Source organism: Myotis nattereri (assembly GCF_964212035.1).
Source record: "Myotis nattereri genome assembly, chromosome: 10".
In the NCBI taxonomy this organism is placed as follows: Eukaryota; Metazoa; Chordata; class Mammalia; order Chiroptera; family Vespertilionidae; genus Myotis; species Myotis nattereri.
The window spans coordinates 70,804,483-70,829,490 of record NC_138085.1 but is presented as its reverse complement, the minus strand read 5'-3'; the positions used below and the strand labels follow the sequence as shown (position 1 = coordinate 70,829,490).

Here is a 25,008-nt window from a genome sequence, read left to right as displayed (position 1 = left end):
ATCAGAAACAATAAAGCCCAGAAACAGTGGGAAGACATATTCAAAGTACTGATAAAAACACACACCAGTGAACCAAGAACCTCATATCCAGAAAAATTATCTTTCAGAAATTAAGTTTAAGTAAAAACATTTCCAGATAAACAAAAATGAAGAGAATTTGTTGCTAGCAGACCTGCCTTACAAGAAATACTAAAGAAAAATATTCAGACTTAAAGCAAGTAATACCAGACAGTAATTCCATGCACACAAAAACAAAGAACCCTGGTAAAGGTAAATATGTAATTATAAATGTAATTATAAAAGACAGTATAAATGCATACCATTATCCCTTCTTCTCTTAAATGATTTAAAAAGCAGTTGTATAAAACAATATGTATATAATTGTATTATTGGGCCTGTAACATATAGAGATGTAATATTTTTTATAATAACAGTGCAAAAGATGTGCGAGGTGGTGCAACAAAGTTGTAATAGAGTAACAAAATGACACTAGATAGGAACAAATTAAGGGAAATAGTAAATAAGAAGGTTAATATAACTAACACTATAACTATATACTTGCTCTTATTTTTTCTCCCAGCTTTTAAACATTATATAAAATTATAAAAAGTAATATTTGTTAAGTCTGTAACATATATAGACATACTATGTATAACAATAACAGCATAAAAAAGGGAAAGAGGAATAGGTCTATATAAGTAAAATTTCTATATGTCAATGAAATTAGATTATTATAAATCTGAAGTAAATTCTGATAAATTAAGATGTATATGGTAAACCTTATAGCAATTATTAAGAAAATAACTCAAAAGAATATAAGAATTATCAGATAAAATTGTTACTCTAGAAAATATTCACCAAATAAAAAAAGAAAACAGTATGAGATAAAAAGAACAAAAAAGGCATCAGACAAATAGGGAAAAGAAAGTAAATGGAAGACGAAAATCCATGCGTATTAACTGTAACATTAAATGTGAAAGGATTAAACAATCCAATTAAAAGGCAGGATGATCAAACAGTAAAAGAAAAATAAGATCCATATACATGTTGTCTACAGGAGACATACTTGAATGTCAAATAATAAAACACGCTTAAAGTAAAAAGCTGGAAAAACATATATCATGCAGTAGCCTACAAAAAAAGCTGGAGTGCTGTATTAATAGACAAAATAGATATTCAAACAAAAATGTTACTATATATAAAGAGGATTTTTATAATGATAAAAGGCATAAGGATAAATACATAGATTAATTAAATATAATTGAAATCAACCTGAACATTAATGGTCAATTGATTTTTGAGAGGAAGAGGGTACCAAAACAACTGAATGGAGGAAAGAATGGTCTTTTCAAAAACAGTCTTTTTAAAAAATGTAGTGAGGACAACTGGATATCCAAAGCAAAGAAATGATATCAGATCCTTTTCTCACAAAGGTTAATCAAAATGTTCAAAGACTTAAATGTAAGGGCTAAAACTATTAAATTTCTAGAAATGAAGGGAATTCTTTATAACCTCAGATTTAGGAACGGATTAATAGAAAATGATGCAAAAAGTACAAGCAACACAAGAAAAAAGTAGAGAAATTGGAATTCATCAAAATTAAACACTTTTGTATTTCAGAGGATACTATCAGGAAAGTAAAAAGACAATCCACAGACTGGGAGAAAATATTTGCAAATCATGTATCTGGTAAGGGACTTGTACTAGAATATATAAAGAACTCTTACAACTTAATAATAAAAAGATTTATAAGCCAATTAAAAACGTGCAAAGGATGTTTTACACCAATGATAAGGAGACTTTTTCCGGCCGTATAGTAAATACTTTAAGTTTAAGGGTCACACAGTCTCTTATAACTACTCAACTTTGCCATTTGTAGCATGAAAACAGCTATAGAAAACACATAACAGATAAGCATGGCTGTGTTCCAATCAATTTTATTTATAAAGACAGGTTGCTGTCCTGTGGGCCATAGTTTGCCAACCCCAGCACTAGAATAACTTCTGAAAAGTAGAACAAAGAGGTAAAACTAATATGTCAATTCTGAAAACAAAATGGGATCTATGGGCATACCCAGATGGCCATAGGTGCCATTGCCTGACATAAAGAGAGCAGTTAGTGAGTACTGTTTAAGGAATGAACAACAACAACAACAACAACAACACAAATGGGGCAGGACATAGGCCACACATTGTGCAGGATTTTTAATGTCCTCTGATGCATCCTTCTGCACAATAGTCCCGACATCCTGTGTTTTGAGGCCCCTCGACGGAGAGCTTTGGGAGGAAAGCGGCCCAGCCAGGGCAGGGATGGTGCACCGTCAGCATTCCCGTCGAATGCCGCAGGGCTGACATGCAAGGTGAAGAGACAAGGAGGCTCTACTGCAAAGGGAAGGCTTTTTTTTTTTTCCCCTCTGTGACTGGGGGATAAAATGAAGAGTTCTTGGAAACATAATCAACTCTACAAAAGACAGGTTTGGAGATGCTAGGCACAAGAGAATCATTATAAGCTATGAACCAGAAAGGATAACAGTAAGCTAGGGAAAAGTGAAGGAAAATTGATTTAGGTGATTCAATCAAATGATTTTTGATATTTAACACAAAGGGACTTAGGAGATTGAAAACTCGAACCAAATGATAAATTTGGGAAGATAACATGCTCTCCGGCTGTATCCCCGAAGAGTCATTATGTGTATTTAAGGCTATGTCTACAAGACACAACACAACAGTGTGAAAGCAGAACCTTCAGGCTAATGGATTAAGCAGAATGCGGGAGTCAATCCTCTTAACGCCTGTAACCAACTGCCTCTGAATTTTAGCCGAAAATAAATCCCAAAATAAAAAACACTGAAGTGATTTTTTTTTTTATTCATAATGATTTATTCTAGGCACACGAGGACTGACAAATCAAACCTTTGGTCAAACCTTTCCTTTTGCTTAGGATTCTGTGCAAACCGTCTGCTTGCCCCTTGACTTGTAGCTGACTGACAAGTGTGTACCACACCAACCACAAGCAAGACCAGCATTAGAAACTTTGGAGGTGTTCAGGTAGGTGTGTACCCCTGGTGATGGTGGCCAGAAGATTTAGGGTTCTCCAAAGTTCTTACAGCCAATCTTGTGATGGAAACTGAGTCAACATGTGAATGATGAAATAGTCCCTAAATGTTCCACCAAACAAATAAGGACGAAGGCCTACTAAGTACTAGGTGCTTTGGGGACCCAAATATAAATCAGATGTGCATTCTGTCTGTAGGAGCTCTCAGGCCAGTAGAGGGAGAATGTTCTGACCCACTCATTGAAGTAGAGAAGGCAGCATTTTAGCTGGCCCTTCTAGGATGGGGCCTGGGGGAGGACATTCTAGCGGGAAAGGAGCTTTAAGGAGACCCCCTGAATCCCTGGAGCCTTGGTTGCAGGTTGGCCTCTCTGTGACACACATTTCCTGGAAGACAAATAACTTTAGCTTCCATTATAACCAGGTCATTTATTTGATGATTCAACTTGGTCAGTGTCCATGCTATCCCTGACTTGTGCCATGGCACTAACTATGGTACAAAATGGCATGTTCCTGTGATTGTCCACTTGAGAATTTGTCTCTAAGCAATGGATCACCCCAGAGTAAATTAGATATAGTCATTTTTTTACTGACTGCTCTGATCCATTGTACAGCAATTGATTTGTAAGTGACTCATCCAGACATGCCCTTCAGCCTCTGCCTTCATTTCTCAGTGAAGTGGCGATGAATAAGCACTAGATAATAAGTTCAGAAAACTCAGCTCTAGTCCCAACTCTCCTACTTAACTAGTTATGAGGTTCCTTATCTCTATCAGAAAGAAATAGGTAGTAAGATCCTTCCTAGCTGCACTGTCCATTTTACATAATCTACAAAAAATGTCCTCTTGCAGACCCTTACAGAGAATCCCTAATTATTTCCCAAGTGACCAGGCAATACTTAATCACTGTCACAGGCTGTTATGACAATACTGGATGCATGGTAGGAACCTCAGGATGCCCCCTGTGGGTACTCTTTGATTGGCTAAGTGATTGTTTCTCAGACTCCTGTGGTCTATACAGTGCTTCTTAAACTTTAATGTGCATGTAAGTGACAGAAGGATTTTGTTTAAATACAGATTCTGATTCAGTAGGTCTAGGGTGGAGCTGGAGATTCTGTATTTCTAACAAGCTCCCAGTTAATACTCATGTTGACTACACTTTGAGTAGCAAGGTTCTAGAGAGTTTTTATTAACAGACATGAGACTGGTATTAGGAAGCTTAATACTATATCTGAGAGAATGCCAAATTTCAACTGACTTGTGTTTTCTCTAAGTGCTTATTCAAAGGCCTTGTTCAAAGCAGGTGATTAGTAAGTGCTTGCTCACTGATTGATGAATCTTATTCTTTTGTTAAAGGTTAGAAGAAAATGCACCTCTTTCCTTCTTCATTTCCAAGACAGTATAGCCCAAATGGCCTCTCTACCTGCAATATCACATCATATCTGTTGGCAATTCCTATAAAGAATTTCTTAGGCAAAGTTTAATGGCATATTTACAAGGGATTTTAAAACTCAGAACTTCTTTGTCCCCAATCTTTCAATAGCTGGAATCAGCCAATGTGCTTTTGTAAAGTGTGGAGAAGCAATTGGCATGGAGATGCATGCTTTTGCCTGCAGTTTTATAAGGCATATTTTCCACATCCCTCCATCACTTACACCTGTACAAGAATCCCTAATGTGTTAACCTTGGTTAGAAAGGGAATGCATAAAATTTTTAACTGAATATTTTCAAAAACTTCAAATCTCAATCTTATATATTTGTATGACAATATACTTCAAGTAGGCATATTATCCTTTAAAAAAAAGGTGGAGAAACATAATGGACTATGGAAAATGGGATTGGGCTATGATGCAATATTGGGATAGCTTATTCCTTTTCTGAAAGTTGAGAAAGCAAAATCTGTCCCAAGACCCCCTCCTACCCCTCCTTTGTCTCCTAGGAATATAACATTCATATTGATTGCTCTGTGATGAATAATTTGCATGGCTAAAATGGAAACATGGTCATCAATTTAGGCCCTGGCTAGCCATAATGTGTTTCTTACTGAATATAGTGTGCACTACTTGGAAGCAATGCTAGCTGCATCATAAATATTTCAGTGGCCAACATTTGGGACTTGTTTCTTTGACCGGGCTCTAAATCAGTCAATAAGTAATAACAATAGTTTGGTCTTTAGAGTTTGAGGAGTGCTGACAAACCACATGTTTAAAATTCATAAGATAGGCATTTATCAAAATAATACTTCACCCACAAAGAAAGGCATCGATCAGTCCCCAACATGTATAATATCCACTCAAAATTGGAGACTTGTCTTCCAATTCTAATGGACATGCCAGGGTTTATGACTGAGCAATGAGGCAATTGTATCTTTTCCTATTGGGTCATTGGGGAATCCATTTACAAGGGAATAGTCAATTTTGGATCACAGATCATTAGAACTGGGAGGAATAATAGAAAACTTTCAGCCCAAAGCCATCATTTCATAGATAAGAAAACGAAGACCTAGCGAACTGAACTAATTTGCCCACGGTCGCACAACTATTGAAAGCACCCACATCTCTTGGTTGTTAGGTCCGTACAGTTCAAGAAAGCGCCTGCCTTGTATCAAGCAATGCCCTTGGAAGCTCCCAATTTAGTGGGCCATTACCATTTCTACCAGTATTTGTGTGGCTTTGACCCGACACACAGTGGAAATGAACTAACCAATTAGAGGAAACAAATAGTCTCTACCACTTGATATTCATTTATTATACAAAATATGTGTTGCGTCTGCTATGTGCCACGCTCAAATGATTAAATCCCGGGGAGTCATTGAACTCTCATACCCAGAACTTCAAAGCTCATTTCTCAACAGAAAAACTCAGGAGTGTTCAGCACCAAACCACTCTGCTGAATCTACTCAAGAGTAACGACTTTATGCATCTGTCAAAGGTGGCCCTGCCAAGCGCTGTAAACAAAGGATAACTGTGCATTACATCAAAGTGTTTTTGAATGGCCTGGCCAGCGTGGGTCAGTGGTTGAGCTTCGACCTATGAACCAGGAGGTCATGATTCGATTCCTTGTCAGGGAATATGCCCGGGTTGCTGGCTCGATCCCTGGTGTGGAGCGTGCGGGAGGCAGCTGACCAATGATTCTCTCTCATAACTGATGTTTCTCCCTCTCCCTCTCCTTTCCTCTCTGAAATCAATAAAATATATAAAAAGTTTTTGAATAACCAAGTGCAGTGCCAGGTGCTTTCGTATGCAGACCTCACCTACTCTGGGCAGTAACTGAGTGGAGTATTGTCCCCTCCCCTTATTTAAAAACAAACATAAGATACCAAAGTTTGGAAAGGCTTTAGGACAGCGGTTCTCAACCTGTGGGTCGCGACCCCTTTTGGGGGTTGAACGACCCTTTCATAGGGGTCACCTTAGACCATCGGAAAACACATATATAATTACATATTGTCTTTGTGATTAATCACTGTGCTTTAATTATGTTCAATTTGTCACAATGAAAATACATCCTGCATATCAGATATTTACATGACGATTCATAACAGTAGCAACATTACAGTTATGAAGTAGCAACGAAAATAATTTTATGGTTGGGGTCACCACAACATGAGGAGCTGTATTAAAGGGTCACGGCATTAGGAAGGTTGACAACCACTGCTTTAGGAAGTCAACCCAAGGTCACAGGGGTAATAAAAACTGGAGCTAAGATTTGAATATAGATAAAGTTGACTCCAGAGGCAATATAATCTTTGTCCTCTATTTGTCTATTTTATTAAGGGAACTTTGTCAAGAGCAGTCAGCTGGACAGGCCTTGACAACTTTAACCCTTAAAGTAATGCTATACACCGAACATTTGTGTCCCCCCTAAATTCGTATGTTAAAGCCTAAATTCCCATTGGGAAGACATTGGTAGGTGGGGCCACTGGGGGTGATTAAGACATGAGGGTGGAACTTTTATGAAAGGATTAGGGCTGTGGTCGGCAATCTGTGGCTCGAGAGCCACATGCGGCTCTTTGGCCCCTTGAGTGTGGCTCTTCCACAAAATACCATGTGCGGGCGTGCACGTACAGTGTGATTGAAACTTCATGGCCCATGTGCAGAAGTCGGTATTTTGTGGAAGAGCCGGTATTTTGTGGAAGAGCCACATTCAATGGGCCAAAGAGCTGCATGTGGCTCACGAGCCGCAGTTTGTGGAGCCACAGTTTGCCAACCACTGGATTAGGGGATTTGTAAGGGAATGAAGAGACCAGAGCTTCCTCTCTCCACCATTTGAAAATAGGACAAGAAAGTGGCCATCTGTAAACCAGGAAGTGGGTCCTCATTAGACATCAAAATGCCAGGGCCTTCATATTGGACTTCTCAGTCTCCAGCACTGTGAGAAAATGTTTGCCGTTTAAGCCACCCGGTCTGAGGTGTCCTTGTTATAGCAGCCTGAGCATACAAAACAAGTGCTAAGGTGGGATCCACTTGGCCTTTAAGATTCTTTCCTCCTACACATTAACCATGTAATTTGTCACCTGTCTTATACATATATATATATATATATATATATATATATATATACACATACATACATATATATATTTAAAAATGTTCTGTATAAGACATAGCCTTAATAATGCAAAGATTTGGCTTAGAGTATAATTTTGCCCCTCCCCCCCAAATAAAGATAGCCAGAGGCCAAAAAGGCATAGAAAGTATTCTAATAATGCAAGAAAAATGCAGAATCTGTACATTATAAAAAATCAATAAGACTTGAACACCTGAGAAATCTGATGGTCCTTTAAAATTTTTTAAGATAAATGTCAACCAATTTTGCCACATATTCCTGTCTGAGTGAGACATATGACTGATAGGGAGGAAGCAAGGACTCTTTGCTTCCTTCTCACTTTCCAGCATTCACTGCCTATTCCCCAGGGGACCAGTTTCATAACATCATCATCTTTCAAATGACATCTCCAAATCAAATGATCACTTCCAAACTCTTCTCCTACATCATTTTCATTAGCCCCTTTAAATTATTCTGATTCAACTGAAGCTATTAACTGAGATATGGCAGGTATCAAGAGTTCATCTTCTACTGGGTATCATGAGGAGCTCTTTGAGAAGAGCTCCTTTCAACAGAGGCTAATTTTGTTGCTATCATATTGATGCTCGCTCATCAGCTGATAACTCTCTATTAGCCCATCAAGTTCAGCTTTTAATGGCCAAACCCTATTTGTGACCGCAATTCAATTTCTACTCTGCACTTGTGGTTCCTTGATACCTTGGAATTCTTATACCTGCTTGATTAGCCACCTGAGGTAAATGGCTTAGTCATTTTAATTTTTATGAAACATCTGTGCACTCTGATTATAGACCAGCCAGAGGAGAAAATGGCTCTGGAATCCTCCTCAAACCATTTAGGAAGCACAGACCACAAGGTCTATGTGACACGGAATTCAGGGAGAACGGGAGAGGTAGTTAGGGCCAAAGCTCTAGCCAATCCCAGGATTTTATTAAACCGATGTCCCTTTAAGGGAATTGATTGGCTTTGGTGTTTTCTAGGCTGACCTTTTGGACCAATTTTGAAGGGGATTCAGCTCAATCCATTTGAGTTCTTCCTCTATCCTGGGTTCTTGGTGGATGTGCAAACACACTATAGCCCTACAACAACTTCTTTTCGCCTTTAAGCTTCTCATTCCTTCCTCCTTGTTTTTCTCCCTCCCTTCTTCATCTATTTTTGAAGCCCCATGTGTGCCCATTGTTCAATAAAGAATCTGTTGGTTTGAATGTGTGCAATGTTAAAAAGAATTAAAAAGCAGCCCCTGAGATCCAGGAGCTGGCCTGGCACTCATAGCTCAGCTATATTATTCTCCTACAGATATGAATACAGAATACTGAGCTCCGACAAGGTTATTCTGATATCACAAAAAAATAAAATAAAAATGAAATAAAGCAAGCTTACTTTTAAGCGCGTGCGCGCGCACACACACGTCACTGTGCTGAATACAAGATATCAAACACCCAAGATGAGTTGCTCCTTGCCAATTACTATTACAACTTTATACTCCTTCTAGTTTTCCCTCCCAATAGAGAAGATTTATTGAGATACCCAATCATATTGCCCCACTTTCTGACAGCATCCAATGTAGAGCAAATCCCTGCTTCCCTAGAGTCCAACCAAAGCCCAAATCCTACGATAGTTCCTCTCTAACTCCCTCTTACTGAGAGACCCCATGGTTCCCATGATGTTTGCTCTACCACATGGCAAACAGTAATAAATTCAACTTGTTTAACTACAGTATGTTCCTGGTGGTCCTTCCCTGAGGATACTGATAAGTGGTAAAAATAACTAACCTTTAAACAGCAGTTTACATTTTAAAAAGTTTTCACACCCATTATCTTTTTCAATCTTCATAACAATGAGGAAGACAGGCAGATATTGTTATAATCATTTTCTAGCTTAGAAAAGTAAGGCTCAGTATGGTTAAAAGGGTTATGTTAGTTCAAAGATCTATTAAGTATTAGAATTGGGCCTTGAGCCAAGTCTTCTTGCTCCATATGTTACAGGTTGAAAGTCCATGTGCCTGACACTTCGGAAAGACCAACCTCGAAACATCAGAGTTTAGAGTAAGGGAAGGTTTATTGGCTGAGAAGATGTCAACCAAGAAGATGGGAGACCTAATCCTCAAATCCATCTTAAGGAAATACAGAGTTCAGGCTTCTTTTATGTCAAGGGAAGGAGAAATGAGAGGGGTTGTTTTGGTAACACTCAACCCTCAGGCAGAATTCTACTAATGATTAGCGTTCATGACCATGCAGGAGCTATTAGTCTGAAGGTCCTGAGAACAACACAGGCTTGAACAAGAGGGAATCAGAGAAACCTAGCATTTCACTCTGTTATAATTATTTAGTGTTTTTTTTTTCTTCCTGTTGGCTGGTCATAGAAGAAGTCCCTCAACTATTTTTTTTAGTGCATCTCCAACTGGACATTGCAAGTGAGGAAAGAGTGAAGAAGCAAAATGGAGTCACCATAGCCAAGCTAACAACATTCCTTAAATCGGAATGTGCTGATACATGAGGAATAGATTTTAATTTAATTTAGCCTGAAGACTTAAACTTTTGAAACTTTCAGTTGTGCACCAATGCCTGGAGATTTTTGATAACTCTTTAAAGAAGTTAGGAAAAAGTGTTCATGTGTCTATACCACCTGACATCCATTGTCCCAACCACTAGGCATCTAGATGATTATCCATTTCAGACCAACCCAGAGGCTAAGAATGTAAGACTGATCCTTCTCAAGAATGTACTTTTTACTCTCAACTTTTTTCTTTGGAACACTCCGGGTGTTGCTTGGTAGTGTTTCTGCTTTGCAAATCTTAAGACCTTTGCATAAAACTGTCATTTAATTCTAGTGAAGCCTCCTGATTCACTTATATTCTGTTGACACAGGTGAGAAGGGGGTGAGGTTCAAATATCTTTCAGAAATATCAATTGTAATCAAAGATTTTTTTTGAGGAAACAAGGTAGTTTACTATTTTTCAAAAGAATGCGGTTTGAAAATTTTGGAGTTGAAACTAAAAAAAAATTAAAAAGAGAAAAAAATTCAGGATTTGCTACAAGTAGCTTAAGTCTACTTTCCCAGATTCAACCCCCTCCCCACCCAGGGAGTCTGTATTTAGGCATACTTAGTTGGAACTTACAATTCTATCCAATATCCATCTAAATGCCAATTCATCTCTTTTTGGATCAAAGAGCATGAAGCAAACACCTCGAACTGACATTCGGGTTCTCTTGTTGGAGCACTGAGGGGCAACTTGTCCTCAGGGCAATGAGGGTTAATAAAAGTAGGGTACCGTGTTTTCTGGGGCTCCTATTGATTCTGGGGAGGGGAGCTGTGGACTTGTCCTAGACACCAGTTCTTCTCTAGGGTTCTGGGGAACACCCAGCTTTCTGGGGCTTGGTTTTCTCCAGACCAGCCCTCCTTGTGGGACTCAAGTCAGAATCTGGCCCCTCTCTGGCCCAGCTATTGCCACTGAGAGGCATGGGGGAGGGGTGGAGACCCTAAAAGAAGAACTAATCTTGGCTCCAGGCCATGTCAAAGCCTAACATATATCTAGGGCCATACAATGGTCATATGTGGTACACAGGCCTTCAGGGAATTTGAAATCTGACCATGTGCCCAGGCAAGCTCCTTTTAATAGATTTACTCACATATACACATTTTGAAAAAGCATTGTGTCTCTTCTCACATCTAGAATTCATCTTGACCCCAGGGGCTCTAGTACTGAAACAAAATATAGCTACCTTAAAAAGAACAAAGAAAAATTGTCAAGGACTACCTGAGCTGACAAGCTATTGGTATGATAATGTTATTTAAAAATGTACAACATAAAAGTAGTTATAAACCCTTTATGCTTATAGCTCTTGCATGGCTATTAAAACCAAACAAAATAACCCAATAATTATTTACAAGCTAAGTACAAACAAATGTACAAAACCATGCAATTCAAATGAACAGATCAATACAATGTGATGAAAGGTGTTATTTGCTGAAACAATATCACTGTTCACAGGACAAGTAGAGCACAGACTGTTCCTACTCAGGTTCTGTGATGAGTTAAATTCTGTCCTCCAAAGAGTCCTTACTCCCGGTACCTTACATTCACACAAGGTCATTAGGTGGACCCCAGTCCAATATGACTGGTGTTCTTATAAGAATAAAAAGGGAATGACACACAGAGAGAAGGCCACGTATGGCAGAGACAGACATTAGGAGTGATGCAGCTGTAGGCTGAGGACACCAAGGGTCTACAGCCACCACAGAAAGCTCTGAGGGATTGTGGCCCATCTGACACCTTGATCTCTGGCTTCTGGCCTCCAATAATGTGAGAAAATAAGCCATCCACTTTGTGGTACTTTGTTACAGCAGCCCCAGAAAAGGAATGCAGGTATTTTAAGTTGCTATGCCCATCCTACATGTGTGAAGAGTCAATTCTCCCAAGAGTTTTTGCTATGCCAGCTGCTGCAAACACTCCTCTTATCAGGGTCCCTTGTGGTCCTTTGGCTGTCAATCCTCACCAGTCTGCTTCGCCTTTTTCATGTGTCATGACAATTATAATACCACGCTTTGATACCAAAGTGATGGAAACCACAGCCCAAATGTAGAGGAGAAAATGTCTTTCTTTTAGATTATCCAAATGGAAACAAATCACTTAAATTACTATAGAGAACTCACAGACCCTTGTGTGTCCATGGACTCTGACTGAGGGGCAGAAACAACTAGATTTTGTCCATTTCTCATTCCCTCTGGCCTCCCCTGGGTCTCTGATTCCTATTTGGCTCTGGGCCTTGGCTGGCAACTCTTGGATCAAGAGCTTCTGGCTTTAATAGTCACTTTGGACTTCTACTCCCCATCACACTTGACCTCAGCTTGGCCTTGCAGTCAGGGTCTGGGCAGGCAGTCTCTAGCTTCGTCTATCCAAGCACAGTAAGAGTCAGAGCTTGGCACCCTCAGCCAACAACAGGGCCCCACACCTGCAAGAGGCCCCTATGAAAAGCTTTGACTTTCCTGTGTACATCATTAAGGAGTTTCAACACACAGTGTGACATTAAAACCATTTAGCAACCAGTCACTTAGAGTCTCTCCAGGGAATCCATAGACTGGGCATTTGCCTACTGGGCCCACCAAACTGTAAAGGATGCTTCTCAGCAGGGGAGCGCCTGTTTGGCTGGGAGACATGTGAGACATGTGGGAATGGGGCGATACACAGAGGCTGGGGGGTGGGGGGTGGGGTGGGGCAGGGGGGATGCACCTGGGAAGTGATGGGCACTTGCAGGGCCTGGAGAAGTGGCTATTTTCCAATGGATCTGGAAATATGCGAATGTTTTAATAACCAGCACAGTTGTAGTGATGTGTACCACCTGAACATCAGCCCTAGTTTAACAACCACAGAAGAGCCAATTATGTGCTTCCAGAAGTGCTTTGGAAGGGACTGGGACACGTCTCAAGACCTTGATTTGGGTATTATGATCGTACTGAGACTAAGGAGTAGCAATGCCTTTTTGAACATTGGCAGGAACAGGAATGTCCATCCCTCCTCTGTCGCCCAGCAAGGCCCCTCGGATGCATCCATCTGGCCCATTGTGAGAGGAGTGAAAGGTTGCGGTCATAGGAAAGAAAACCACTTTCAGTGCTGCTGCTGTCTTGTAGAGGCACAAATCATTTCCAAACGAGCTAAATGAGCACTAATTGAGAAGCAGATGTCCTACTCCTTGTCTGGAACTTGCTGGTTTCATTATGCACATTTTTACAGGAAGCAGGCTCATAGGTATAACAAAGCATACCTAAGATCACTAATGACGAACCCAAACCATTCCTCCCCTCTCGTCTCCTCTGGCAGGAATCCTTCCCCCTCCATTATAATCCTCATGATAATGCCTCTTGACCGGCAAAAAGAGCATCTGTTGTGAGAATGCACTGAATCAAAAAACCTTGTAGTACTAGGAGCTCTGGGGCGTTAATTACACAAATTGCCCATCAACTCCATTGTTACTCTCTTTCCTCTGATAAATTAAAATAATGTTGAAACTTAAGCATGATGCAGTTAAGCCAGAAGTTTTCGTACACATATGGAGGGGAGTGCTGGCTCCTCCCAAGCAGCCGTGGCCACGAGCTCTGGACATTGGCTTACAGGCACTGTGGGGAAGGGGGAAGGCACTCTGGCTTTAGGAGACTGGGTTTTATAGGAGTTCTGCTAGGACAACCTGAGTGATCTTGAGTATTCTCCCTTAGTCTTTTGAGCTTCAGTTTCTTCATTGGTAAAAATGGGGATATATTAATAGTTTTCCAGGCCTGGTTGCTGTGAGGATAAATAAAAGAATGAAAGCACTCCCAGACTCCCAAGCATGTGGAAATGTATGTGCGTGCGCGTGCGTGTGTGTGTGTATGTGTGTGTGTATGTGTGTGTGTGTGTGTGTGTGTGTGTACGAGTTTTAGTTCTGACTTCTTTGCTGTGTGAACTTGGACAAGTCTCTGATGCCTCTGGATTTCCATTTCTTCTGTAAAAAGACAATGCTGCACAAATGATTGCCAAAGTCCTTTCCAGGCCAAAGACCTCTGATTCTAACTCAGAACATGAAAGGGATGAAGCCAGGACTCTGCCACTGGCTAAGGTTAGGTGCCACATTGTAGTTACAACTTAACAGGGAGGCAGGGGCTTGGGGAGCCGTCCTGAGGCCCTGCTCGAAGCACGGCTATGCGGTGGAGAATGAGGGCACAGTTCTGAGTGACACTCAGGCAGGTGACATCTTTATCTCCCTTTTCTCCTCTTCCTCTCCTCTGTTTCCCCATTCCTTAGACTTCAGGACTGCCAGGAGGTTGACAAAGATTTCAGAAATGGTTGGGAAGGGGCACTGCCGAGTCTCCACGCTGAACCAATCGCTGCTCTCTCAGCCTGCAAGGTCATGGATATGGGCTGAGAGTAACAGAAAACCAGGCCCTTTCGGTAGTGATGAAAGTAATTGATGGTAATCCAGAGGGGCAGTGGAGACAGACAGTTAGCCCTACAAACACAGGAAGTCCTTATGCCATGGGCACTCTGATAACCAAGCTAACAATAACTCCTAGCTCAGTTAGACTGTTTCTTCTGGAAGCATTCTGCACCTTCTCAGTTATAATTTCACTCCTTTTCCAATTGCCCCTACGAGGCTGCTCTTATTAGCCTCAATTTGCAGATGGAGAAACTGAGGACCAGAGGAGAAAGTCACGTTATAAATTGTCATGGTTCACTTAGTTTCTCAACAGTTTACGTCAAATAAGCTACAGTAAAGCACAATGGGATTGCTCTTAAAATATTTATTTATGCTGCTCAAATAGTTCCTGAATGAAGAGGGCAGGGAGCAAAGGCAAGCCATGGAATAGTCGTCAGAACTCCTAGTTACCCTTCTCTGTCCTTTCTCTTGTCTGGCGCCAGGCAGTTAGGGGGTTGTGGGGGGAACATGAGGACACTGGGGAATGTGGAATGACACCTGGGGAGCAAGATGCAGGGCAAGCAAGTAGCTGACATTCTCAGGAAGGTAGGTTCTTGTTGGGCATCTTGAGATGTTAGGGGCTGAGTCACCCAACACACCTAATTCATAAATAAGCAGATAAAGGATGGGTGCCCAGGGGCCAGGTGGGGGCCAGGCAGGAGCATCCTTAGGACTTTCTAGGGACAGGCACTTTTGCCTTCATGGGACCCTTGCTCTACACAAAAAATGTTAACAATCCTCACCATTGCATTGGTATACAGACAAACTTATCAATATTCTATGAAAACTTTGTTTGACCTAAAAGCTCATTTTTCCTCCTTCTGATTCTAAAAGAAATTAAAATGTTTTCATGGGGCCCCGAAATCACTGTGGGCCCTCACACTGTGCCTTGGGGAGCATTTTCTACCGCCCAGGCCTGCAGGCTGGAGTAGCTGTCCCCTCAGGTCTGCTCAAGCCCATCCAGGCTGGGCTCACTCGAACTCTCAGGATCAACTTCAAAAAATGGGTTTGAGTGTCCAGGGGGTACAAATATATCACTGCCTTACACAGGAAGAAACAGAAGTTCAAAGAGGCTAAGGTCAAATCATCAGAGACAGAGAAGCCAGGATTATTTTAATTTAGTCCCACTTGGCCAAAGCTCACGACTTGATTCTTACTTCCTAGTCAGTGTACCTGGGCTGAGCTGAAACCACTTCCCCAGACAGAGGTCTTCCTGTCTGGGACCTGCAGCAGAAACCCATATATATATATATATATATATATATATATATATATATATATATATATATATATATATTTATAGGGGCAGACAAGAGTAGGTTTACAGTTGTTCATACAGAAAAAGACATGCAGGTTATGATTATTATAAAAGCTTTATTAATTCAAAAGAATGTTACAATGGAGCTGTAAACCTCCTTTGCCCACCCCTGCATATATCTAGATATCGGGATATATCTTAGCAAATACGGAAATCAGTAATCAGGCCAGGGTGGATCAGTGATAGTGGGTCACAGGGAGAAATGTCTAAAAATAAGTTCCACATAATGCAATGGGAAAGGTCCCACAGAGCAATGGAAAAAGATGCTCAGAGGGAAAAAGAAATCCTCCCCAGAGAATTAATGTTCTAGTAAACTGTAAGCTGCTTATATTTCCACCCTATTATCATAACTTTCAAATAACTGTCTGAAACGATAAAAAGGCAATTACTTAGGGCCAGCTGCATCACAGGCCAGCAACGCTGTGCCTGAGCCATTGGGGGTTCCCTCATAATTTCCCTATGGCCATGTAGTGCCTGAAGAGGAGATGCTGGATGAGCAGAAAACGGGGACATTTCGCCTCTTCTCAAGGGAACTCTGGATCAATTCTTGGAGCACCAAGACTGCAAGGACCAAGACCATTTACTTGTGTGTCACAAGTAAGTCTCTCTACTTGGCTAATCCCCTTACTGATGAAAAGTTCATTACAGCCCCAGCACTACCAAGCACACAGGTTTTTGTGAGGCTTAAATGAAAGAAGGGTTATAAATGGGCTTTGTGAACTGCTGAGCGCTGTCCAGAGGCTTAAGACTTCACCTTGCCTGACAGAGTTCCCTGAGTTCAGACTTGTGTCTATCTGCCCCTGGATACACTGAGCTAGGAATGGTCACAGCTTCCTAAGAGCTGGCTCTTTGCTCTTCCATCCTCTAGCCCCATCACCACCAAGATCCCCAAGCTGTGCTGCCAGACAATGACAGTAGATTGCACTAATTTATTTTATTTGACTTACTGGGAATTAAGGCTTTTTGAAAGCACTATGCAAATATATGCAAATGACTATATTTCATGCAAAATAATGTGCAAATAGTGTTCCTGTGTTGGCTTAGAAAAATCTGGTGGCCAAAGGCTGTTTATATAGGCACAAGAATATATTAAACTTCAGGGACCCTTCCAGATGCTTTAAAAAATATGGAGAACCTAGAGTTAGTGTGGTTATCATCCTTTATGTATATGTATATATTTTTAAAAACTATTTTTAAGAGGAAAGGAGAGGGAAAGAGAGATAGAAACATCAAAGATGAGAGAGGATCATTTATTGGCTGCCTCCTGCATGTCCCCCACTGGGGATGGAGCCCGCAACCCAGGCATGTGCCCTTGACCAGGAATCGAACCATGACCTCCTGGTTTATAGGTCAACGCTCAACCACTGAACCACATCAGCTAGATAGGCATCAATACTTTTAATAGCCCTGGAGGAGCCAGACTACAGAGAAGTGAGGAAAGGTGGCTCCCTTGCTGGGCACAGAGACCCACACTGTGTCCTTCAACTCTGCCACCAAGATGCCCCCATTTGGCTAATTCCCCATGATGATAACACAGCTGTATCCCTGATACGCCATCCGGCCACCTCCTGCCTCCCACACTGGGCTGAAGGAGCGAGCAGGGCACAGACCTTGCTTAAGCCCGACCCTCTGGGGGCAAGCCCTATTCCTTGTCCAGAGGTCATTAGCACAGCCTATTATGATTTCCTGCAGAAAGCTCTCTGGTAGGTACTCCCACATGGGCAGGGAGCATTCAGTTCAAGCCACCAGAGCACCTGGGCAAGATGGGGACAGAGTGTGCACACAGAACAGGTCTGCTGACATGTGGTGCTTTTGTCAGATTGGGAAATTATTCTTAGCAGTACAGCAAGCAGTGGTTGCAGGAGGGGGGAAAAACCCAATGTGTTTATTACCATGCGGTCCAAGATGATTGCCCCGAATGAATGAAATATAATAGAACTGGTCCTGGTTTGCTGAGCACACATAAAAGGAAAGAAAATGAAATCGGCCCTGTCCTCTCCACAGTCTGCTTCTATTAGGAGATGACACAATTCAATGGCACCTTTGGTAAAAGAAGGTGGCTGGGGGAGAAGTAGAGGGATTTCACCTTGAACACAGGGCCGCTTGGCATCTCAAGTTCAATGGCAGAGGTCCTCCAGGTAAGCTCCTGGTTTTGCTTCCTAACCAGAAACCCACCCATACACCTTGTCTTTGGGGTGGAGAGCCTTGCCACTCTCAACCTGTCTGAACCTCTTTGCTGCTTAAATTTGTATGGATTTTCAGCACAAGTTTATTGCCTAATAGATAGGTTGGGAGACATTGATGTTGCTTTTGATGCAATTTCACAATTGGTGGAGTAAAAAGGTGAACAAAAAATGATAAAGAGTTTAAACTATTTTTATGACAAAGAAGAATAACACTTTTGTTTCCTTACAGTTTTGCTTTCTTTATAAATTTAAGGCTAGATGCAGCAAGATATGCTTTATTATTCTTTCCTGTAGTGCTTGTTAAAATTTTCAAAGTTGTGCCATACTGACTTTTTTCCCTTTATATTCACTGCTAGCGGACACAGTTTGAATCAAATCTATAACAAAGAGAGAAGTCTCAGAACCTGCTTGTTTGCTGAAACAGCTGGAAACCTTTTTGATTTTCTAGGAATCCACAGAGGATGCAGGGGCTTCTGCGGTCCACAGATTTAATGTACAAAGTAATTTAGGGCGGGAGCCCGGTTTGGCTTTGTTGGTAATGTGAGTTCATTTGCAATTCTCTTCTCTTCTTACCAGGCTTGGAAATGACTGCTGAAATTCACAAGAGGATGTGTGTGCCTTGTGAGTGTGTTAAGCCAGAGGGTGTGTGCTCTCTGTCTACATTCTGGGGAAGGGATGCTGGCCATGCATCATTTTTTACAGCTGTTTTTGCACAGGTAGGAAATAGCAGTGTCATCTTGGAACAGCAGACACAAGGATATACATGTTTGGGGGTATCTATAGAGCACAATGAATCATGCAACATGCAAGTCAGCCCCACCATCAGTCAATCCATACTTCCCACCAAAAGCTTCTTAGGTAAGTGGAGAGGCTGCCTTAAAATGACTCTGGAAGATGAAAAACATCCCCATATATAGTCAGGCCAATAAAGCAGCCCTGTGGGAGGATAAAAACAAATCCTGAAATCAGTCTCAAGGCTGGAAGAGACCTTCAAGGTGTCTAGAAGAGCCACCCATCCAAAGACCCATGCTTGAATTCTCTTAAGGACATCTTTTCATATTCTCTTCCAGTTTCTGGTTTGAACCCCTTCTATACTGGTGATCTCACTGATTTTCCCAAGAGAGTTAATCCATGTCCGCTTCTCAGTGTCCAGATGGTGAAAAAAAAAAAAAAAAAAAACAGAACAGAAAAAACAAACAAAACCCTCTATGTTATTAAAATCATAGCATCTACTGCTTGATACTAGGACTGCCCACTACTGCACAAAGGCAATCTTGCAATAGCTGTAGACAGCTGTCATGTCATGAATTTATTTGTACATTTTTATTAGCTGAACAGGCATTGAACACCCTACCAGAAACCAGGGTCTAGAGATAAGATGTGGTAAGTTGTGGGACCTGCTTTCACAATATAATAAGTAACCTGAAGCCTAATCAACTAATTTGAATTTACAGTGGTAAGTAGAGGTCTAGACAGGGGCCTCTGGAAAGCATAGAGGTTTGCCTGGTGGCCGGGTGGATAATTGGAAGCAGAGAAGCCTCCTAAGGTGGTGGTTTTGGTGTTGGGCCCTGAGGGCTGCATATTTCTATTCTTCTCTTCAAGCAGTTTTACAAATTCCTCATTAAGAGATTTGCATGTGGGGTGTGCATGAGGCAGTTGGTCAATGATTCTCATCAATGTTTCTATCTCTCTCCTCCCCTCTGAAATCAATAAAAAAATATATATATATATATGTGTGTATATATATATATATATATATATATATATATATATATATATATATAGAGAGAGAGAGAGAGAGAGAGAGATTGATTTGCATGTTGGTGTCTGCCCAGCCATTGTATGGGGATCTCCATTAATGTAGGCTTTGACAGTCAAGACTTGGGGGGTACTTTTCTGTTCTTAATCCAGACCTAAATTGATTCACCTGGGTATGCAATCTGAGGGTACTTCATTTGGGGCAGGGAAGCCCTTGGGAGAAGACAATGACTCCAAGGGTCTGGATGCAGCACTTGAGCGCTCATGGATGTTAGTTCCCTCCCCAGTGACTTCCCTACAGGAACTGTCTGGGCACGTGAGGCTCTTGGGTCAAAAGCCCCAGGGGTTTCACAGAGGCATGGATTACTAAAGGAAATCTCGAGGCTCCTTTGCCAGCACTTTGTCTGCAACATGACATCTCTTGCTGGTATGGAACTAGAGGAGAGGTCCCTCACTGTCACCCTCTGGGCTCCCTGTAGCTGTGAATTGGGGATGCTCCTCCTGAAGACGGGCTAATGGAACAGCTGCCCATTAGTGAAGATTGCCCTGGACACATGGCATTGGAGAAGTAGGAAGAGAGAGCGCCAGAGTTGGAAGAGGATGACAAGCAAAACCCAAAGGGCAAAGGGGAGATGCTGTCACCCTCATGCTCTCACCTGGGCAGTAGGGCAACATATGTTCTCTCAAATCTACTACTTCAAGGGGGTGGGAGAAAAAGTCATAATGGAAGAGAAACATTTTTTTAAAAAATATCTGCAGGACTATAGCCTATAAGTAATGAGAAGGGGAATCTTAACTTCAGGACAGAAGCTTAAAAGCAAATGGGGCTGGGCACTGTTTCAGGAGGGTCTTTCAGACTATTGCTCCTTTGTTAAAATCCAGGTCCCTCAGCCCCATTTCATACCTAGTAAATCAGAACCTCTGGGTGAGCCCAGAACTCTGCGTTGTAACAAACTCTCCAGGTGATTTTCATGAACACTGAAGTTTAAAAAAGTCAGATTTGGGTGAACAAAAATTCACCAAGAGCTCCTGTTTATGAAATCTTATAATCAAATCCTATGGGTCTTGTATGTTAATGTGAATTCCATAGTTTCAGTATTTACACTATGGTTATAAAAGATGTTGGCTTGTTATCAAGAGAAAACAATATATTTTCCAATATCAAAGTTTGTTTCTGAATGTTGTATTTCAAGCGGACTATCTTTCATGCTTGAGAAGGCGTTTAGCTTTTAGAAAAATATATGCTGAAATAGGAATGACCTCACGCTTGCTCTACTACAAATGCATTTCCAGCCTTCTCCCTGCAGTCTCTCTCCCCAACCACAACCCACCTCACATCCCACAGACCGAGCAGCTCCTGCAGCACAGCTCTGATAAGGTTACTCCTTTGGTAAGAACCATAATCAGTTCCTCATGCGACAAAGATGAAACTCCTTAGTCTGGCTCCAGGCCTTTCTCTCACTACATGGCCCGCTTGCCTGCTAATCTTCCCCTCACATTCTCCAACACACACTCAACTCCAGCCAATCTAGTCCATATGTTCAACACCTCAGCTCATTACAAACTTCATCTGCAATGACTTCTTTGTCTCAAGCCATCAGAATCCTACCATCCTCCTTGATATCCAGAAAGCCTCTTCTGACCTTCCAATTGCACTTCGTCCAAATCCTACAGCAGCTTTGCTGTACCCTGCCTCTGATCTCAATACATGCTACTGGTGTTGTGCTTATTTGCATATTTGTCTACTAACCTTGAAGTTATTGGAGAGCAGGGACTGTAACTCACTCAACCCTGTCTCTCCCATAGAAACTAATAATGAATGACCCCAGAAGGCATACACAGCAGCGCTGTCCAATGGAACCCTCTGCCATGATGGAAAAGTTCTGTATCTGTGATCCAGCAGGGCAGCCACTAGCTATAATGATGACTATTGAGCACTTGAAAATGTGGCTACTGGTATCAAGGGGCTAATTTTTCATTTGCTTTGATTTCAATTAATGAGAATTTAAATTTAAGTAGCAGATGTGGCTAGTGAATTCCCTGTGAGCACAGATACAGTATATATTTAATGAAGGAAGTTGCACTACACTTAGAAAATTTCCAAACTCTCTCTCTCTGCCCAGGGTTCACCTGATCTGGTTCTTCCTACTTCTGTATCCTTAGCTCCCATCACTCTGTGCCTTATTCACCTCCCTGGGGCCATGCCTAGTTTACTTCCTTGGTCAAACAGGCCTTGCTCCTCTGGTTTCCAGGCTCTTGTTCTTGCTATGTGCTTTGCCTGAGTGCTTTTCTCTTAGATATCATTCAGCTGGGTTTTGTCATTCAGTCCTCAGCTCAAATGTCACCTCCTCAGAGAGGACTTTCCTGATGTGTCATCTAAAGTAGACCTCTCTTTCTGTCATCCCACCTTCCTGTATTTTCTTTACAACTTGCATCGTACAAAATAATCTTATTTATTTGATTACCTTTTTATTGTCTAACTCATCCTAATAATAGCTAAGCTGCTTGAGTAAGGAAGTACTTTAAAAAGTGTAATAAATCAGTGGGTGAAAGCATGATAAGGAAAAGAACATTTGCATAGTCTCAAAATATCTCCCCACAAAATATTAATTGATTATAAAAGAGAAAACAGTGACTATTACAGAGAAGAAAACTCAGACACTACCCTCGCCCAGTGTTAGTCTCTCCAAGTATAACCCAGGATTAACATCACCAGTGATGAGACATTTTGACATTGTGTACTTGCTTGATATGATCACTGAAAAGGATATAGTACTTCGTGGTATCTTCCCAACAATGTAGAACCTTAGTCTAATCAGGAGAAAACAGATAAATCCAGATTGAGCGATCAGTTCTATTCAAAAGTGTCAAGGTCATGACAGTCAAAGACTGAAAGATGGTAAGAATGGAGAAAACTAAGGAGACGTGATAACGAAACCATGATGCAGAGAAAAGAAACTGGAAAAATCCTAAAAATATATGTAGGGGAGCTAGTAGAAATGTATCAATGTTAATTTCTTGGTTTTAGCATCTATGCTATCCTATATAATAAAAGGCCAATATGCAAATAGACCGAATGGTGGAAACAACCAGTCGCTATGATGTGCACTGACCACCAGGGAGCAGACACTCAACACAGGAGCTACCCCCCTGGTGGTCAGTGCACTCCCACAGGGGGAGCGCTGCTCAGCCAGAAGCCCTGAACTGGGCTCATGGCTGGTGAGCACAGCAGCAGTGGCAGGAGCCTCTTCTGTCTCCACTGCAGTTGGGTGGTAAGGAGCGAGGAGTCCCGGACTGCAAGAACCCCAGACTGCGAGAGCCCTGGACTGTGAGAGCAATGTCTGACTGTAAGCTTAGGCCCCAGGGATTGGACCTAAACCAGCAGGTGGACATCCCCTAAGGGGTCCCGAACTGGGAGAGGGCACAGGCCAGACTGAGAGCCCCCCCCCACCCCCCCAGTGCACAAATCCCATGCACTGGGCCTCTAGTAGTTATATAAGATGTTGGCAGAAGGAGAAGTTAGGTGAAAGGTTTATAGGAACTCTACTATTTTTGCAACTTTCATGTGTCTACAATTATCTCAAAATAGGGTTTTCTTGAGAGCAGGGGCTAATCTCTTTTGTTCTAGAACAATATCTACTACATGGTTGGTATTCACTACTTGTGAATGGGAGAAAGGATGAGAACGAAAAAAGTAGAGAATAGAGGAAAGGAGGAGCCTGTGAAGGGAAAGAGGGAGGGAGTGGAGGAAGAAGAGGTGAAGGATGTGTGGGAAGAAGGGAGTGTGCAGCTTTGGGAAGACGTGAGGTATTCCTTGAAGAAGATGTGGGACACAACAGGCCTGTTAAAGTTTCCAAGGAAAAAGCTCACTCACAGACTCTGTCACACGCCAGGAAAACATAGAGACATGGGCTATCCCTCATGCAGGGGCTGTGTTATTTATCTTTGTGTTCTCAGAACCCAGTGCCCGTGCCACACTCTAGGTATTCAATACACACTTATTGAATTCGATTTAATTAAAGTAGTTAATGACTTGGATTAAATGCAATGGTTGGATTAACACATACAACGCCCTCCCAAGAGAATTTTTTCAGGTTTTGATGGGCAGGTTAATAACTGCTGAATAGAAGTGGCACAGTCTTAAGACCTGGGTCCTGAGGGCTCAGGAAAGTGAGTCTCTATAGACTGTTAGAAATTGGAGCAAAATTAATTCAGTGAAACATAGCCCATCCTGGAATGACCTACAGAACTGAATTTATTTTCAACTGCAATATATATAAAATTACATGCTGTGCTGCCTTCCAGATCTAAAGACATAAAAAGGGCTCACATTTGGGGTGTCTTTCCAGCAGAAGAAACAAAATGTGTCATTGAATATTACTTTAATTTCACATCAACTATTAATTGTGTGCCTAGCATCTACTTATATCCTTCTATTGATATTAAGTTAATATTTATGCTTCACAGAAGAGGAAACAGGAGGTAAAATGACTAGTTTTAATTTGCACAGCACTAAAGTCATGAAGTCAGAAGCGCAGGCCAGCTCTTCTTTATCCAAAGTTTTTGAGAAGCGTCCTAGACACCATCTAATCTAAACTCTACACTGCACTGACCCACCTTTCTTGCTGCCAGGAATAGGCATCAGCAGGTGAGACAGACCAGACTTTGACAAAGGAGCCCTCAGCCACCGTCTCTTTCACAAATTGGAAAAGCATGAGGCCAGGAGGCGCAGTGTTTAGGAAGCCCAGAGGGCTGTCAGCAGACTCGCATCCCATCTTGCCTCTCTATAATTTTAGCTGAGGGATCTCAGTCAGGACATTGTCCCATCTGAGCCTTAGCTGTGCCACCTATCAGATGATGACATGGAAGCCCTGTTCTACCCCAGGAGAGCAGCAGGGTGGGGCCTTAAGTCTGGTCTCTTGTCCTCTATTCCCGGGATAGATTTGGACGTTGTTTAAGTGGCTGAAGATGTGGTGCCATGCAAATTACATGAGTCTCACAATCCTCTCTTTTTTTCTCCCTCCCTGCTTCCATTTAGCTGCGGGTGTATTTTCTTTTTCTTTCTGTCCGAGTCTTTCTGTCTCTCTTTCTTTTACTCCGAGTTTTCAAATAAGAACTGTTTGTTAGCTCCACAATCAAAAAGATCTAATTGGCTACAGAAAGGAACATGCACAACATCGGAACCGT

The 25,008-nt window shown here is 41.6% G+C and overlaps 1 protein-coding gene across 1 annotated transcript in view; it reads right to left on the bottom strand.

Annotated features, from left to right (window-relative positions):
* The window catches only part of LOC308525922 (ALK tyrosine kinase receptor-like), a gene marked incomplete at both ends in the record, with an annotated part of 170,439 nt that extends 145,843 nt beyond the window's left edge, over positions 1–24,596 (bottom strand). The window contains one exon of the mRNA XM_081100794.1: positions 24,439–24,596. Within this exon, the coding sequence (XP_080956920.1) occupies positions 24,439–24,596 (158 nt within the window). The remainder of the gene's footprint in view (positions 1–24,438) is intronic.
* Between the last annotated feature and the right edge of the window lie 412 nt (positions 24,597–25,008).